The following is a 17,209-nucleotide window of genomic DNA, read 5'->3' as shown; positions in this document are numbered from 1 at the left end:
CTTTATTCTCTGGGCCTATACGATTAAAATGATACCCATGGTTACATACATTTCTATTATTGTACTGCTTTAAAAAAAAAATATCTAATTTTTTTTTTAAACAAAATTATCTGTAGTTTATTTTAATACCCCGTATGCGCATATGTGACTATTTGATCACTTTTCATTAAAAATTTTTGCAGTTTGATGCAACATAAAAGAAGAAATTTTGGCCTTTAATTAGTTTTTTTTCCGTTTACACCGTTTTCCGTAGGGAATATTTAACATTATATTTTTATAGTTCAAAAAATGAATCATAAATATTAGTGCTTCAAACTTTTATTTGTATTATACTATAAAATATAACCCCAACGTGAGCCCCATGCCATTACCCCATACCAGGGTATGACATCTATACACGAGGCAATTGCTATATCAATGAGATACCGGAGGGGTACCCAAATCTCCAGATTTACATAAAGGTTCTCTCAAGTCAAGTGTTGATTAATATGCTGCGCCAATTGTTATGTTTGATTAACTGAAGTATATTAAAGTAATACACACATAAAAATGCACCGTCTTCAACGCGTTTCTGTCAGCTAGTAGTGACGTCATCAGGAGGGCGTATAACTTCATTATTGCATCATGGGGTTCACTGGTTCCAATACTAAAAAGAACAAATTATGAAAGAACAACCTGCAAAGGAAATAACTGTATATGCGTCCACTAGTGAGTAAGTCTGTAAAGAAATACACATGTATATATCCTCAAAGAGGCGTAATTGACCATAGAATGCGCTGAGTTGATGCACATAAGTCACCAGGTAAGTGTAACGCTCCTCGCAGGTTGCAATTAGTTAAAGAGAAAAATCAAAGAAAAACCCATCTGCCATTCTCCTTGTGCTCAGGTTACCTGTAGAGGAATAGTTTGAGCAGCCAGGCTGTCACAGTTATGATGCTCACATTCAAGCTCCGGCGCTGAGCACAACCTGCTCATTTCCAGGGAGCCGGCACGTATCGGCTGCTGCTGCTCGCACTCGTGCATTCAAGCATCTGACCTCATATCCCCTTCTGGCATCTGCATCAGCTGCCAGACACCGCCGCCGCTCGACGTCAGCGGGAAAGCCGTCAGTGGTGCCGTGTAAGACACGCCCTAGAGTGGCGCAGATGGATGCCGGTCCGGGGAGATAAGGTTAGTTCAACATAGAGCGACATGGTGGGTTACTGGTAATGGTGGGTTACTGGCGGCAATTATTTAAGCCCTAAATTGGTAACAGATCCTAATGTGTAAGTATTAGAGGCAAGGTGGCTTGTGGGGTGACATACCCAAATACAGTAAGATATAAAGGATCTCTAGGCCTCGGTGCCGCTTCGGTGACAACATTAAACATTTCTAGTCCAATGCACCTTTATATGCTCGGAAATATAGACAAGGAGAGCGCTCCTAGTGTGATAACGTATTGTAAAGAGGAGATGGAAAAAGCAAAAATGCTCACTGAGTATAGTTGTACTACAACCAAGTACAACTATGGTAAAAGCGTGGAATGACCTTCAACGGGCGAAGATCGGCAGCCGCTCCTGGCAACACAGGGGAAGAACTCCGACGGATCCCTCCAAGGAACAGCACAGGATAAAAGCGGCGCACAAGACTTGAAAGGTAAAATGGTTTATTTATCCGGCATGCAATGCGTTTCGCTGGACAACCAGCTTCATCAGGTTGAAGCTGATGAAGCTGGTTGTCCAGCGAAACGCGTTGCATGCCGGGTAAATAAACCATTTTACCTTTGAAGTCTTGTGCGCCGCTTTTATCCTGTGCTGTTCCTTGGAGGGATCCGTCGGAGTGCTTTATATGCTCGTGTCAGTGTATACTCTGGGATCCCCCTATCTCTAAACTAGTTCCACATATCCTGTGCTTGACGTTTGTACTCTGTCACTTCCGTGCAGTTCCTCCTGAGGTGGAGGTACTGCCCCCTGGGTATCCCCTTTTTGAGGGGCCCATGGTGGCAGCTCTCCCCCTCAGGATTCTATTGGTGGAGGTTTCCTTATGGTGACCTGTACTCTGTAGGACCCCCTTACATCCAGGAATGCCAGTTCCTTTTTTTGCATTTCATATGCCTATTTGGTTCTGATTTAATGACTGGACAAAGTTTTCAAAGTAAACTCCAGACCCACCCCACAAAATGAACACATCATCAATTAATGTAACCCAAAGTAGGGTGTGCTCACTGAAATTTTCTCTCTCATCGGGAAGGTAGTCGCGGCCTCCCACCAACCCAGGTCCAGATTTGCACAGGGGCTCCCCATAGCTGTGCCCCTTAGTTGGTGGTAGGTGTGGCCATGAAACAGGAAGTAGTTCCTTGTTAGAATAAGGAACGACTAGGGACTACATCGTAGGATCCTTTAATAGGGGAAGCAAAGCCCCTCTCTTAGGCCCCTGCCTTTTCCCCAGTCACTTTATAAATAGGTTTGTTCTGACCATATTTTTTGTGCCATACCACTCAGGATTTATTTTACCATAATACCCAGTCGTCATCCGTTTTAATTATTGGTGCCTTTTTGTTTTCTGCCCCATTGCTGTTTGTTTGATCTGAGGTTTGTCCGTAAATCCTCCTATGATCTCACCACGGTCTGGAAATGTTGTGGGGAGATCACATTCTTTATGGGGGTTTTATATTCCCCCCATATATGTGTTTAATATTGTCACTGAAGCGGCACCGAGGCATAGAGATCCTTTATATCTTACTGTATTTGGGTATGTCACCCCACAAGCCGCCTTGCCTCTAATACTTACACATTAGGATCTGGCACCAATTTAGGGCTTTAATCATTGCCACCAGTAACCCACCATTACCAGTAACCCACCATTACCAGTAACCCACCTTGTCGCTCTATGTTGAACTAACCTTATCTCCCCGGACCGGCATCCATCTGCGCCACTCTAGGGCGTGTCTTACACGGCACCACTGACAGCTTTCCCGCTGACGTTGAGTGGCGGCTGTGTCTGGCAGCTGATGCAGATGCCAGAAGGGGATATGAGGTCAGATGCTTGAATGCACGAGTGCGAGCAGCAGCAGCCGATACGTGCCGGCTCCCTGGAAATGAGCAGGTTGTGCTCAGTGCCGGAGCTTGAATGTGAGCTTCATAACTGTGACATCCTGGCTGCTCAAACTATTCCTCTACAGGTAACCTGAGCACAAGGAGAATGGCAGATGGGTTTTTCTTTGATTTTTCTCTTTAGCTAATTCCCATTGAAAATTGCAACCTGTGAGGGGAGTCACACTTACCTGGTGACTTATGTGCAGCAACTCAGCACATTCTATGGTCAAATACGCCTCCTTGAGGATATATACATGTGTATTTCTTTACAGGCTTACTCATTAGGGGCCACATATACAGTAATTTCCTTTGCAGGTTGTTCTTTCATAATTTGTTCTTTTTAGTATTGGAACCAGTGAACCCCATGATGCAATAATGAAGTTATACGCCCTCCTGATGACGTCACTACTAGCTGACAGAAACGCGTTGAAGACGCTGCATTTTTATGTGTGTATTACTTTAATATACTGCAATTAATCAAACATAACAATTGGCGCGGCATATTAATTAACACTTGACTTGAGAGAACCTTTATGTAAATCCGGAGATTTGGGTACCCCTCCGGTATCTCATTGATATAGCAATTGCCTTGTGTATAGATCTCACGTTGGGGTTATATTTTATAGTATAATACAAATAAAAGCTAAGTTTTAAGCTCTATCCTTTATCTTTGTTTATTTTTGTTACAATTGCAGGATAGACCTCACCAAGTGTGGTTGATGAGACCATTATTTTTATAGTTCGGACATTGACACACGCAAAGATGCCAAATATGTTTATTATTTATAGTTTTTTTACGCTTTTGTGTATTAATATAGGGAAAAGGGGTGATTTAAAACTATATTGGGGAGGGCTTTTTCACATTTTTTTTTTTTTACACTTTTATAATCCCCATAGGGGACAATTTATAGCAATCATTAGATTGCTAATACTGTTCAGTGCTATGCATAGGGCAAAGCACTGATCAGTATTATCGGCGATCTTCTGATTTAGTCTGCTGGATGGCAGATCAGTGCAGAAGACCCCGGAAGACGGATGGAGGCAGGTGAGGGGACCTCCGTCGGCCATCTTGGCTGATCTGATCTCCACAGCAGTGCCGCGGGCGATTAAATCAGCAATTTTTAAGTGCCGCACTGCCGCAGATGCCGTGATCTGTATTGATCACAGCATCTGAGGGGTAAATTGCAGACATCAGCGCGATCGCTGATGTCTGCATTACCGGTGGGTCCGCGCCTGCAGATAGCCGCCGGGACCCGCCAGGAAAGAAGGGAGCACAGCTTCTGCGCTCGCGTTCACAGCCACACTATAAATGTACGGTGCAGTGCGCTAAGTGACATTATGCAGCACTGTACATTTACGGCACATGTCCTTAAGGGGTTAAAGGGGTACTCTGGTGGGAAAAAAAAATGTTTTTTAATCAACTGGAGCCAGAAAGTTAAAACAGATTTGTAAATTACTTCTATTAAAAAATATTAATCCTTACAGTACTTATCAGCTGCTGTATGCTCCACAGGAAGTTCTTTTGTTTTGACATTTCTTTTCAGTCTGACCACAGTGCTCTCTGCTGGCAATTCTGTCCATGTCAGGAACTGTCCAGTGCAGGATCAACTCCCCATAGCCTCTCCTGCTCTGGACAGTTCCTATAAAAGGAACAATTTAAATTAAAAAAAACTCCAATAGAAGGCGCTATCCCATATAAGTCCAAAATGACTACTGTATTAACATTACCGTACTTTATTAGGTTAAAAGACAGTCAGTCAATACATCCATTGCAAAACGCATTTGCAAAACGCATCTGCAATTGAAAAAGGGTAATATTATACCCGAAACGCGTTTTGCTATGGATGTATTGACTGACTGTCTTTTAACCTAATAAAGTACGGTAATGTTAATACAGTAGTCATTTTGGACTTATATGGGATAGCGCCTTCTATTGGAGTTTTTTTTATTTTAATTTTTCCTTTTATACGTATATTACTGGAAACCGCTGCCACGGCTCCCAGTCATAGCTCCTATGGCCTGCAATCCCAGGAATACCCCTATTATAGAGGTGATATGCTTATTTGTCTCGACCTACCAGGTGAGAGTCCCTGATTCAGAAGCCCACCATTTATTCATTGTAGCCACAGGATTACACGAGGCGCTGCCCTCCATTCTTTTTTTTTTTTTATCTCTCTCTCTACCTGGACAGTTCCTGACATGGACAGAGGTGTCAGCAGAGAGCACTGTGGTCAGACAGAAAACAACTATGCAACTTCCTGTGTAGTATACAGCAGCTGATAAGTACTGGAAGGATTAAGATTTTTGAAATACAAGAAATTTACAAATCTGTTTAACTTTCCGGAGCCAGTTGATTAAATAAAATAAAAAAAGAGTTTCCACCGGAGTACCCCTTTAATCCTACTTCCTGAGTCACTGGCCAAAGATTACATTTTTTTTTGCTGTGCTTTTCTTGTATAGAACATTACTTTTAGTTCCTACACTGTGGATGTTTACGCATTGTGCTTACTAAGGCTATGTTCACACGGTGGAATTTCTGTGCGGAATTCCATTGTGTGAACATAGCCAGAGCGGTTACAGATCCACAGGCTGGAGAACACTGACTCGGGTTGGTTATTGGTTTAGACAGACCTTATTATGAAACGCACAAAGTGCTGCAACGTGAAGAAAGCGGCTATAATTTATAACCATAATATTATACAGCTTACCTTATGTTCTTGATTTGCTGTGGTAGATAAAAAAATAAAATAAAAAAAATACATAAGTGTTTTTGTATCTGTATCGGGGCCATCACATTCACATTAATGACTAATTGGACAATGTTAGAGTTTATTAATAATACTGATAATAAATAATAATAATAAATGGTAATTAGCTCTATAGTTCGGGTACTCCTACTACTACTAGATCTAAAACATGTTTCCTTTTTCCAGAGGTCACATGGTCACTGGCCAATCATGTAGCCTCTGACATCTCATCGCTTTAGAGATAGGTTATTTTCATCCGTTAAAGGATTTTACAGTATAAGATTTTTTTTAGTGCAAGTATTTCAGTATCAGACAAGTCGTTTTTGAATCAAAAAATCACCAATTATTTGCATAACAGAAAAGATCTGTTGTTCTGAACCTTTAGACCTTTGCACAGGGGAGCTCATGGGCCACGGCTTTGGTGCCATGTATTTTGTTAAAGGGGTACTACTGTGGAAAATGTATTTTTTTAATCAACTGGTGCCAGAAAGTTAAACAGATTTGTAAATTACTTCTATTCAAAAATCTTAATCCTTAAAGTACTTTTTAGGGGCTGTATACTACAGAGGAAATGGTTATCTTTTTGGTTTTCTCTTATGTCACGACCACAGTGCTCTCTGCTGACCATTTTAGGAACTGTCCACTGGACAGTGTCCAGAGCAGTAAATGTTTCCTATGGGGATTTTCTCCTGCTCTGGACAGTTCCTAAAATGGACAGCAGAGGTCAGCAGAGAGCACTGTGGTCGTGACATAAGAGAAATCCAAAAAGATAAACATTTCCTCTGTAGCATACAGCCCCTAAAAAGTACTGGAAGGATTAAGATTTTTTAATAGAAGTAATTTACAAATCTAGCACCAGTTGATTAATAAAAAAAAGTTTTCCACGGGAGTACCCCTTTATCGATAAGGCGGTAGATGTTCCGGGGGGAGCCTCAGACGCCGGCCTTAGCCGGCGTCTGAGGCTCCCCCCGGAACATCTACCGCCTCCCCGCTAAATGTTTTGCTTACCTGCCTTGAATACAGTCATGGGGTGAGTGTTCCGTTTTTCTTCTTTTTTACATAGTTGATACTTTTACTATAGCGTGAGAACCTCCGGACATCCCGCTTTCCGAAATATCATCCAGTTCATACAGTATTCCTACACATTGTCCTCCCATTATTATACGGTTACATTTCATAGTTATATCGGTGCAGGTTCACACAGTTCTCTCCAGATCACATATTTTATTAAATTATTTAGATTATTATAACCACTGACCTCTCATTCCCAGGCGCATGTTGGCTTCCAGGATAATATAAAAGAGGACTTCCCACGCGAAAAATCCTCCCATCACCTTGGGCATCCATAGGTTTGATGATCTATCCACCAACTCTAGGCCGAGAAAGATGGCCGCCACTAAGAGTGATGTGAACATGGTAGGGTTAGTAGGGGTAGGCCTATAGTCATGTGATACCACAATTACTTTCTATACAGTGATCCCTCAACTTACAATGGTCTCAACATACAATAGTTTCAACATACAATGGTCTTTTCTGGACTCAACATACGATGCTATGGAATCTGCGAAACGTGTCAATGGCTAGAAGAACCGACCAATCAGAAAGGACATTTCACTGGTAAAACCCCTGTATTACTGAAGTGCATGCACTGACTGGTGTCTGGTAGTGCCCCCTACAGTACAGGGAGGTATTACATGTTCTGTACTCTTTACCTGTATTACTGAAGTGCATGCACTGACTGGTGTCTGGTAGCGCCCCCTACAGTACAGGGAGGTATTACATGTTCTGTACTCTTTACCTGTATTACTGAAGTGTATGCACTGACTGGTGTCTGGTAGCGCCCCCTACAGTACAGGGAGGTATTACATGTTCTGTACTGTTTACCTGTATTACTGAAGTGTATGCACTGACTGGTGTCTTGTAGCGCCCCCTACAGTACAGGGAGGTATTACATGTTCTGTACTGTTTACCTGTATTACTGAAGTGTATGCACTGACTGGTGTCTGGTAGCACCCCCTACAGTACAAGGAGGTATTACATGTTCTGTACTACTCTTTACCTGTATTACTGAAGTGTATGCACTGACTGGTGTCTGGTAGCGCCCCCTACAGTACAGGGAGGTATTACTTGTTCTGTACTACTCTTTACCTGTATTACTGAAGTGTATGCACTGACTGGTGTCTGGTAGCGCCCCCTACAGTACAGGGAGGTATTACTTGTTCTGTACTCTTTACCTGTATTACTGAAGTGTATGCACTGACTGGTGTCTGGTAGCGCCCCCTACAGTACAGGGAGGTATTATATGTTCTGTACTCTTTACCTGTACCAGGATTAGCTGCTCCTTTAGACACCAGGTGAGGGCGGCTCCATTTTACTTTTTTTTTACTGTACAGGACCCAGAAGAAGCTTCTGTCCTCTACATAAACCATTGTTTCCCAAAGAGGGTGCCTCCAGCTGTTGCAAAACTACAACTCCCAGCATGCCCGGACAGCCTTCGGCTGTCCAGGTGTGCTGGGAGTTGTAGTTTTGCAACAGCTGGAGGCACCCTGGTTGGGAAACACTGAAATAGACAATGATTTACAGCTCCCAGCAGATCTTTCTTACTTTTATATGTAAGGATTTGTTTATCTATATTAGTTATCTACTTATTCTTCTTTAATTCTCACTTTTTTCCTATTTTTGGATGACATTTTGGGGCTTCGGAACCAATTACCAGGTTTCCGTAGAGTTATGGTCTCTTAACATAAAATGGTTTCAACATACAATGGTCGTCCTGGAACCAATTAACATTGTAACTTGAGGGACCACTGTATTGTATCATCTTGGTATAATATATTATTGTCTTACCTGCAAGGATTTTTATCACTAGTGCATTTATACTATGTCCCCAGTTGAAGATGAAACGTCTGTAATTACAAAAAATAATCATACATTAAAGGAAAACTACGGATTTGAAAAATGTATCCCCTATCCTAAGGATAGGGGATAAGTTTCAGATCGCGGGGGGTCCGACCGCTGGTGCCCCCCGCGATCTCCCGTACGGGGCCCCGGCTCTCTGGTTAGAGAGGGCGTGTTGACCACCGCACGAAGCAGCGGCCAACACGCCCCCTCCATACACTGCTATGGGAGAGCCGGAAATTGCCGAAGGCAAATGGAGGGTGCATGTAAGCTGCCGCCTCATGCGGTGGTCGCCACGTGCTCTCTATGCAGAGAGCCGGGGCCCCGTACGGGAGATCGCGGGGGGCACCAGCGGTCAGACCCCCGCGATCTGAAACATCTCCCCTATCCTTAGGATAGGGGATAACATTTTCAATCCCGTAGTTCTCCTTTAAAGGGGTTATCCAGGAAAAAACTTTTTTTTATATATCAACTGGCTCCAGAAAGTTAAACAGATTTGTAAATTACTTCTATTAAAAAAATCTTAATCCTTTCAGTACTTATGAGCTTCTGAAGTTAAGGTTGTTCTTTTCTGTCTAAGTGCTCTCTGATGACACCTGTCTCGGGAACTGTCCAGTTTAGAAGTAAATCCCCATAGCAAACCTCTTCTAAACTGGGCGGTTCCCGAGACACGTGTCATCAGGGAGCACTTAGACAGAAAAGAACAACCTTAACTTCAGAAGCTCATAAGTACTGAAAGGATTAAGATTTTTTAATAGAAGTAATTTACAAATCTGTTTAACTTTCTGGAGCCAGTTGATATATAAAAAAAAGTTTTTTCCTGGATTACCCCTTTAAGAAGGTTTATTCCTGGATACAAAAAAGGTGCAACACATCCTAAAAAAAGCTAAAAATCAAAAGTTGCCCTATTTACATTTTGTTAGCATCCCCCCAATACACATTAGACATGTGCAGCCCAAACTGTCAATTAAAACGGGGACATCTGTTGTATGAGGGTCCTCCCCTCCTAAATCTCCCCCAACAGATAAAATCGGGGGGAAAAGAAGGATTGGGTATATTGGATTTCAACTGCCCAATCCTTTTGTTCTCAGGGAGATAATTTGCCACCACCAAAATGCATATGGCAGATAGGGAGAGGCAGCTGAATGAGCCAACTGGTTAATTACACGTGTCGCTACCATTAGGGCTCATTTAAAAACATTCTGGGTGGACATTTTGGGCGTGGCAGGACCGCTCGGAAACGAGCTGTGTCCTTAGACTGCAATGCATTTTCGAGATGATTCCACTGAAATAATGAACAAGTTGATTCTTTCTCCAGAATTTTAATTTCCGTAGCAGAATTGTCTGCTACAGAAATTCTGCCATCCGCACGTTGCAGTGGTATATCATTAAAGGGGTACTCCGCCCAAAGACATCTTATCCCCTATCCAGAGGTCGCAACATGCCCCCTCCATTCATGTCTATGGGAGGGGGCGTGACAGCAAGTGTTTGCCCCTCCCATAGACATGAATGGAGAGGCATGGCGCAATGTCACTAGGGGACGTGGCGTCACGTCCCTGTCTCGGAGGGAGCGCCCGGCACAGAATGCCGAAGGCTGCACCGAGACCGTGGAGGACCCCAGCGGGAGGCCCCTGCGATCATACATAGTATCCCCTATTCTTTGGATAGGGGATAAGATATAAAAAAACGGATTACTCCTTTAAAGCATTACTATCAGGATGGACGGTGGTAGGATATGGTTCAACTAAAAGTGCAATCCTGTTTCCCGAGACTAGCGGTGAAACTCAAGTGATCAGACGGACTCCCATTTATGTCTATGGAACTTCCAAGATGGGATGTCCGGCAGTCTGTCTCATCCTGTTAGTTTAAGAATATCCTGCTGCCGTCCCTCCTGATGAAGTTGCCCATACACCTTCTTTAGCACTGACCACACAGCTATGGTTCCCAACTCCCCCATGCGCACACACATATATATGCTTGGATGAATTGAACACGTATATGTGTTTAAATGGAAACTCTATATTGACATGTTTTATTTCAATCCAGTACAGAATTTCAGTCTTTCTTTCTACCATCAGTACAAATTTAGGACACCCCCGCATAAAAACAGAAACTGTGGGTTTTGCTGAATTTCCTCTGTGTATGGACACCTTAAAGCGTACCTGTCATATCACAGGGAAAAAAATAGATATTTCTACCTGTTACTATCTAGGTCATGCAGATTCTTTACGTCTTTATGTGTCTAGCTTCTATACTTGGCTCACAAAGCCCTGTTCTGCTGCTCACTCATTCTAACATCCACTGCTCAGGAAGGGGCATGTACTGAGCCCGCCCTCACTTACCAACCATTCACTTTCTCCTTGAGTGCTGTGCTGGGTCTCTTCATCAAATCACTGCAGGCTGCTCTGTTTTCATGCTACAGTCTAATAGGACAGGAGTGAGCACAGAGGAGTGCTACTCCCACCCTCACTTCCTGGACTTTGTCCCAACCTGTGCTATCTTAGCATAAAAATGGAGTAACAAGCAAAAGCCTAGCAAGATTTACCTTTCGCTCTTAGGATCTGGGCGGAAAAAAGCAAAGATGGGTTGGAAGAATGACAGTATCATAACTATGACCCCAAGGACTGGATGGGCTCCCTGTAAAGAGAAGGAAAAAAAAAAAAGAAGAGAAGGTGGTATGAGTTTTTAATTACAATAACATCACCCCTATACTAAGCGTGGTCTACATTTTACTATAAACCAGTGGTCTCCAAACGGTGGACCTCCAGCTGTTGCAGCCATCGGCTGTCCGGGCATGCTGGAAATCATAGTTTTGCAACAGCTGGAGGTCCACAGTTTGGAGACCTAGGCTACAAACCATTTCTACATTTCTCCAATTTATGTAGATGTTATACAGTCAATAGAAGCTGAGCTGCAGTAACCCTGCACAGCCACTATACAGACAATGGCGCTATCTGCTTACCGCTTCGGAAAACAGCTGATCATCAGGGTGCTGGTTGTCGGACTCCCACCCAACCAATATTAATAGCCTATCCTGAGGATAGCTCATCAACAAATTTAGCATGGAAACCCCCTAAAACGTTTTGGTAGAAGATACTTACTCCACTCCAGTCACCAGCATACACAAACACCATGATGAACGCTATTATGGTCAGGACCACTGTCAATATCATGAGAAAGAAGTGACCCTGCAAAAAGAATGAAAAGGGATGATATATAAAGCTTAATATAGGGACATTACTTCCAACAATTCTCCATTTTCTATATATGATAAATATAATCCATGATATGTAAATGTAATATTTGTTGCACATTCGTATAATAAGTACCTCCCAGCATCAACATCATTATGAAACTTCTAGCCCTTTGGCAGTTCCTTAGTACAGTAAACTATATAGTAATTATGCTGTGAATTAGTTATAGTGAACCAGTCCACCTGCAAGATCACTTCTCAGCAGTCACCTCCTGATCTGTAGAGATCCCTTAGCAGACATCTCCTGTTCTGTAGAGACCACTTCTCAGCAGTCATCTCCTGTTCTGTAGAGACCACTTCTCAGCAGTCATCTCCTGTTCTGTAGAGACCACTTCTCAGCAGTCACCTCCTGTTCTGTAGAGACCACTTCTCAGCAGTCATCTCCTGTTCTGTAGAGACCACTTCTCAGCAGTCACCTCCTGATCTGTAGAGATCCCTTAGCAGACATCTCCTGTTCTGTAGAGACCACTTCTGTCACGATGCCGGCTGGCAGGTAGTGGATCCTCTGTGCCAGAGAGGGATTGGCGTGGACCGTGCTAGAGGATCGGTTCTAAGTCACTACTGGTTTTCACCAGAGCCCGCCGCAAAGCGGGATGGTCTTGCTGCGGCGGTAGTGACCAGGTCGTATCCCCTAGCAACGGCTCAACCTCTCTGGCTGCTGAAGATAGGCGCGGTACAAGGGAGTAGACAGAAGCAAGGTCGGACGTAGCAGAAGGTCGGGGCAGGCAGCAAGGATCGTAGTCAGGGGCAACGGCAGAAGGTCTGGAATCACAGGCAAGGAACACACAAGGAACGCTTTCTCTGGCACTAGGGCAACAAGATCCGGCGAGGGAGTGAAGGGGAAGTGAGGTGATATAGGGAAGTGCACAGGTGTAAACACTAATTGGAACCACTGCACCAATCAGCGGTGCAGTGGCCCTTTAAATCGCAAAGACCCGGCGCGCGCGCGCCCTAGGGAGCGGGGCCGCGCGCGCCGGGACAGAACTGACGGGGAGCGAGTAAGGTACGGGAGCCGGGGTGCGCATCGCGAGCGGGCGCTACCCGCATCGCGAATCGCATCCCGGCCGGAGGTGGTAACGCAGCGCCCCGGGTCCGTGGAACCGACCGGGGCGCTGCAGTGAGGGAAGTGTAGCGAGCGCTCCGGGGAGGAGCGGGGACCCGGAGCGCTCGGCGTAACAGTACCCCCCCCCTTGGGTCTCCCCCTCTTCTTGGGGCCTGAGAACCTGAGGATCAGACTTTTGTCCAGGATATTGTCCTCAGGTTCCCAGGACCTCTCTTCTGGACCACAACCCTCCCAATCCACTAAAAAAAAAGTTCTTCCCCTGACCTTTTTAGAGGCCAAAATCTCTTTGACAGAGAAGATGTCCGAGGAGCCGGAAACAGGAGTGGGAGGAACAGATTTAGGAGAAAAACGGTTGAGGATGAGAGGTTTAAGAAGAGAGACGTGAAAGGCATTAGGGATACGAAGAGAAGGAGGAAGAAGAAGTTTGTAAGAGACAGGATTAATTTGACACAAAACTTTAAAAGGACCAAGATAGCGTGGTCCCAACTTATAGCTCGGGACACGGAAACGGACATATTTAGCGGAGAGCCATACCTTGTCTCCAGGGGAAAAAATGGGAGGAGCTCTTCTTTTCTTATCTGCGAATCTCTTCATGCGAGAAGAAGCCTGTAAGAGAGAATTTTGGGTCTCTTTCCATATGGTGGAAAGATCACGAGAAATTTCATCCACAGCGGGCAGACCAGAGGGCAAGGGGGTAGGGAGGGGGGGAAGAGGGTGACGGCCGTACACCACGAAAAACGGAGATTTGGAGGAAGATTCAGAGATTCTGAAATTATACGAGAATTCGGCCCAAGGTAGAAGATCTGCCCAGTCATCCTGGCGGGAGGAAACAAAATGTCGTAAATAGTCACCCAAGATCTGGTTAATTCTCTCTACTTGTCCATTGGATTGAGGATGGTATGCAGAAGAAAAATTTAATTTAATCTTGAGTTGTTTACAGAGAGCCCTCCAGAATTTAGACACAAATTGGACGCCTCTATCCGAGACGATCTGTGTAGGCAACCCGTGAAGACGAAAAATGTGTACAAAAAATTGTTTAGCCAACTGAGGCGCTGAAGGAAGGCCAGGAAGAGGGATGAAATGTGCCATTTTGGAGAATCGATCAACGACCACCCAAATAACAGTGTTGCCATGGGATGGGGGTAAGTCAGTAATAAAATCCATACCAATCAGAGACCAAGGTTGTTCGGGGACAGGTAGAGGATGAAGAAAACCAGCGGGCTTCTGGCGAGGAGTCTTATCCCGGGCACAGATAGTGCAGGCTCGCACAAAGTCCACCACATCAGTCTCTAGAGTCGGCCACCAATAGAAGCGAGAGATGAGTTGCACAGATTTCTTGATGCCCGCATGACCTGCGAGATGGGAGGAGTGACCCCATTTGAGGATCCCAAGGCGTTGGCGTGGAGAAACAAAGGTCTTTCCTGGAGGAGTTTGCCTGATGGAGGCTGGAGAAGTGGAAATCAGGCAGTCAGGAGGAATGATGTGTTGAGGAGAGAGTTCAATTTCAGAGGCATCTGAGGAACGAGAGAGAGCATCGGCCCTAATGTTTTTATCAGCAGGCCGAAAGTGAATTTCAAAATTAAATCGGGCAAAGAACAGAGACCACCTGGCCTGACGAGGATTCAGCCGTTGGGCAGACTGGAGGTAGGAGAGGTTCTTGTGATCGGTGTAAATAATAACTGGAAATCTTGATCCCTCCAGCAGATGCCTCCATTCCTCAAGTGCTAATTTAATGGCTAGAAGCTCTCGATCCCCGATGGAGTAGTTCCTCTCCGCCGGAGAGAAGGTCCTGGAAAAAAAACCACAAGTAACAGCATGCCCGGAAGAGTTTTTTTGTAGAAGGACAGCTCCAGCTCCCACTGAGGAGGCATCAACCTCCAATAGGAAGGGTTTAGATGGGTCAGGTCTGGAGAGCACGGGAGCCGAAGAAAAGGCAGACTTGAGTCGTTTAAAGGCGTCTTCCGCTTGAGGAGGCCAGGACTTGGGATCGGCATTTTTTTTTGTTAAAGCCACAATAGGAGCCACAATGGTAGAAAAATGTGGAATAAATTGCCTGTAATAATTGGCGAACCCCAAAAAACGTTGGATGGCACGGAGTCCGGAGGGGCGTGGCCAATCTAAGACGGCAGAGAGTTTATCTGGGTCCATTTGTAGTCCCTGGCCAGAGACCAAGTATCCTAGAAAAGGAAGAGATTGGCATTCAAACAGACATTTCTCTATTTTGGCATAGAGTTGATTATCACGAAGTCTCTGAAGAACCATACGGACATGCTGGCGGTGTTCTTCTAGATTGGCAGAAAAAATCAGGATATCGTCCAGATATACAACAACACAGGAGTATAGTAGATCACGAAAAATTTCATTAACAAAGTCTTGGAAGACGGCAGGGGCGTTGCATAGACCAAAGGGCATGACCAGATACTCAAAGTGTCCATCTCTGGTGTTAAATGCCGTTTTCCATTCATCCCCCTCTCTGATGCGGATGAGATTATAAGCACCTCTTAAGTCCAGTTTGGTAAAAATATGGGCACCTTGGAGACGATCAAAGAGTTCAGAGATGAGGGGTAGGGGGTAGCGGTTCTTAACCGTGATTTTATTAAGACCGCGGTAGTCAATGCAAGGACGTAGAGAGCCATCTTTTTTGGACACAAAGAAAAATCCGGCTCCGGCAGGAGAGGAGGATTTACGGATAAAGCCCTTTTTTAAATTTTCTTGGACGTATTCAGACATGGCAAGAGTCTCTGGGACGGACAGAGGATAGATTCTGCCCCGGGGTGGAGTAGTGCCCGGGAGGAGGTCAATGGGACAATCATAAGGCCTGTGAGGAGGTAGAGTCTCAGCTTGTTTTTTGCAAAAAACGTCCGCAAAGTCCATATAGGCCTTAGGGAGACCGGTTACATGAGGAAGCACAGGGACACGGCAAGGTTTACTGGGAACCGGTTTTAAGCAGTCCTTGGAACAAGAGGGCCCCCAACTCTTGATCTCCCCAGTGGACCAATCCAGGATTGGGGAATGGAGTTGAAGCCAGGGAAGTCCAAGAAGGATTTCAGAAGTGCAATTGGGGAGGACCAACAGTTCAATCCTCTCGTGATGAGATCCGATGCACATTAGAAGGGGCTCCGTGCGAAAACGTATAGTACAGTCCAATCTTTCATTGTTTACACAATTGATGTAGAGGGGTCTGGCGAGACTGGTCACCGGGATGTTGAACTTGTTGACGAGAGAGGCTAAGATGAAATTTCCTGCAGATCCAGAGTCCAAGAAGGCCACAGCAGAGAAGGAGAAGGCAGAGGCAGACATCCGCACAGGCACAGTAAGACGTGGAGAAGCAGAGTAGACATCAAGGACTGTCTCACCTTTGTGCGGAGTCAGCGGACGTCTTTCCAGGCGGGGAGGACGGATAGGACAATCCTTCAGGAAGTGTTCGGTACTAGCACAGTACAGGCAGAGATTCTCCATGCGGCGTCGTGTCCTCTCTTGGGGTGTCAGGCGAGACCGGTCGACCTGCATAGCCTCCACGGCGGGAGGCACAGGAACAGATTGCAGGGGACCAGAGGAGAGAGGAGCCGGGGAGAAGAAACGCCTCGTGCGAACAGAGTCCATATCCTGGCGGAGCTCCTGACGCCGTTCGGAAAAACGCATGTCAATGCGAGTGGCAAGATGGATGAGCTCATGTAGGTTAGCAGGGATTTCTCGTGCGGCCAGAACATCTTTAATGTTGCTGGATAGGCCTTTTTTAAAGGTCGCGCAGAGTGCCTCATTATTCCAGGATAATTCTGAAGCAAGGGTACGGAACTGTACGGCATACTCGCCAACGGAAGAATTACCCTGGACCAGGTTCAACAGGGCAGTCTCAGCAGAAGAGGCTCGGGCAGGTTCCTCAAAGACACTTCGAATTTCCGAGAAGAAGGAGTGTACAGAGGCAGTGACGGGGTCATTGCGGTCCCAGAGCGGTGTGGCCCAAGCCAGGGCTTTTCCAGACAGCAGGCTGACTACGAAAGCCACCTTAGACCTTTCAGTGGGGAACTGGTCCGACATCATCTCCAAGTGTAATGAACATTGGGAAAGAAAGCCACGGCAAAACTTAGAGTCCCCATCAAATTTATCCGGCAAGGATAGTCGTATTCCAGAAGCGGCCACTCGCTGCGGAGGAGGTACAGGAGCTGGCGGAGGA

At 45.2% G+C, this 17,209-nt stretch overlaps 1 protein-coding gene across 2 annotated transcripts in view; it reads right to left on the bottom strand.

The window, feature by feature from the left end:
* Positions 1-17,209, bottom strand: part of LOC130275407 (putative ferric-chelate reductase 1) — a 100,896-nt gene that overhangs the window by 44,967 nt on the left and 38,720 nt on the right. For both annotated transcript variants that reach the window (XR_008844768.1, XM_056523323.1), the window contains exons 11-15: positions 11,821-11,907; positions 11,265-11,356; positions 8,669-8,727; positions 7,080-7,217; positions 5,783-5,799 (exon numbers count right to left, since the gene is read on the bottom strand). Coding sequence is in view for 1 of the 2 variants with exons in the window: in XM_056523323.1 (XP_056379298.1) it covers positions 5,783-5,799; positions 7,080-7,217; positions 8,669-8,727; positions 11,265-11,356; positions 11,821-11,907 (393 nt within the window). In the remaining variant the exon portion in view is untranslated. The remainder of the gene's footprint in view (positions 1-5,782; positions 5,800-7,079; positions 7,218-8,668; positions 8,728-11,264; positions 11,357-11,820; positions 11,908-17,209) is intronic.

The sequence above is a fragment of the Hyla sarda genome, chromosome 6, assembly GCF_029499605.1.
Source record: "Hyla sarda isolate aHylSar1 chromosome 6, aHylSar1.hap1, whole genome shotgun sequence".
Taxonomy (NCBI): Eukaryota; Metazoa; Chordata; class Amphibia; order Anura; family Hylidae; genus Hyla; species Hyla sarda.
The sequence above is the reverse complement of the archived record's forward strand: the minus strand, read 5'-3'. Positions and strand labels throughout refer to the sequence as shown.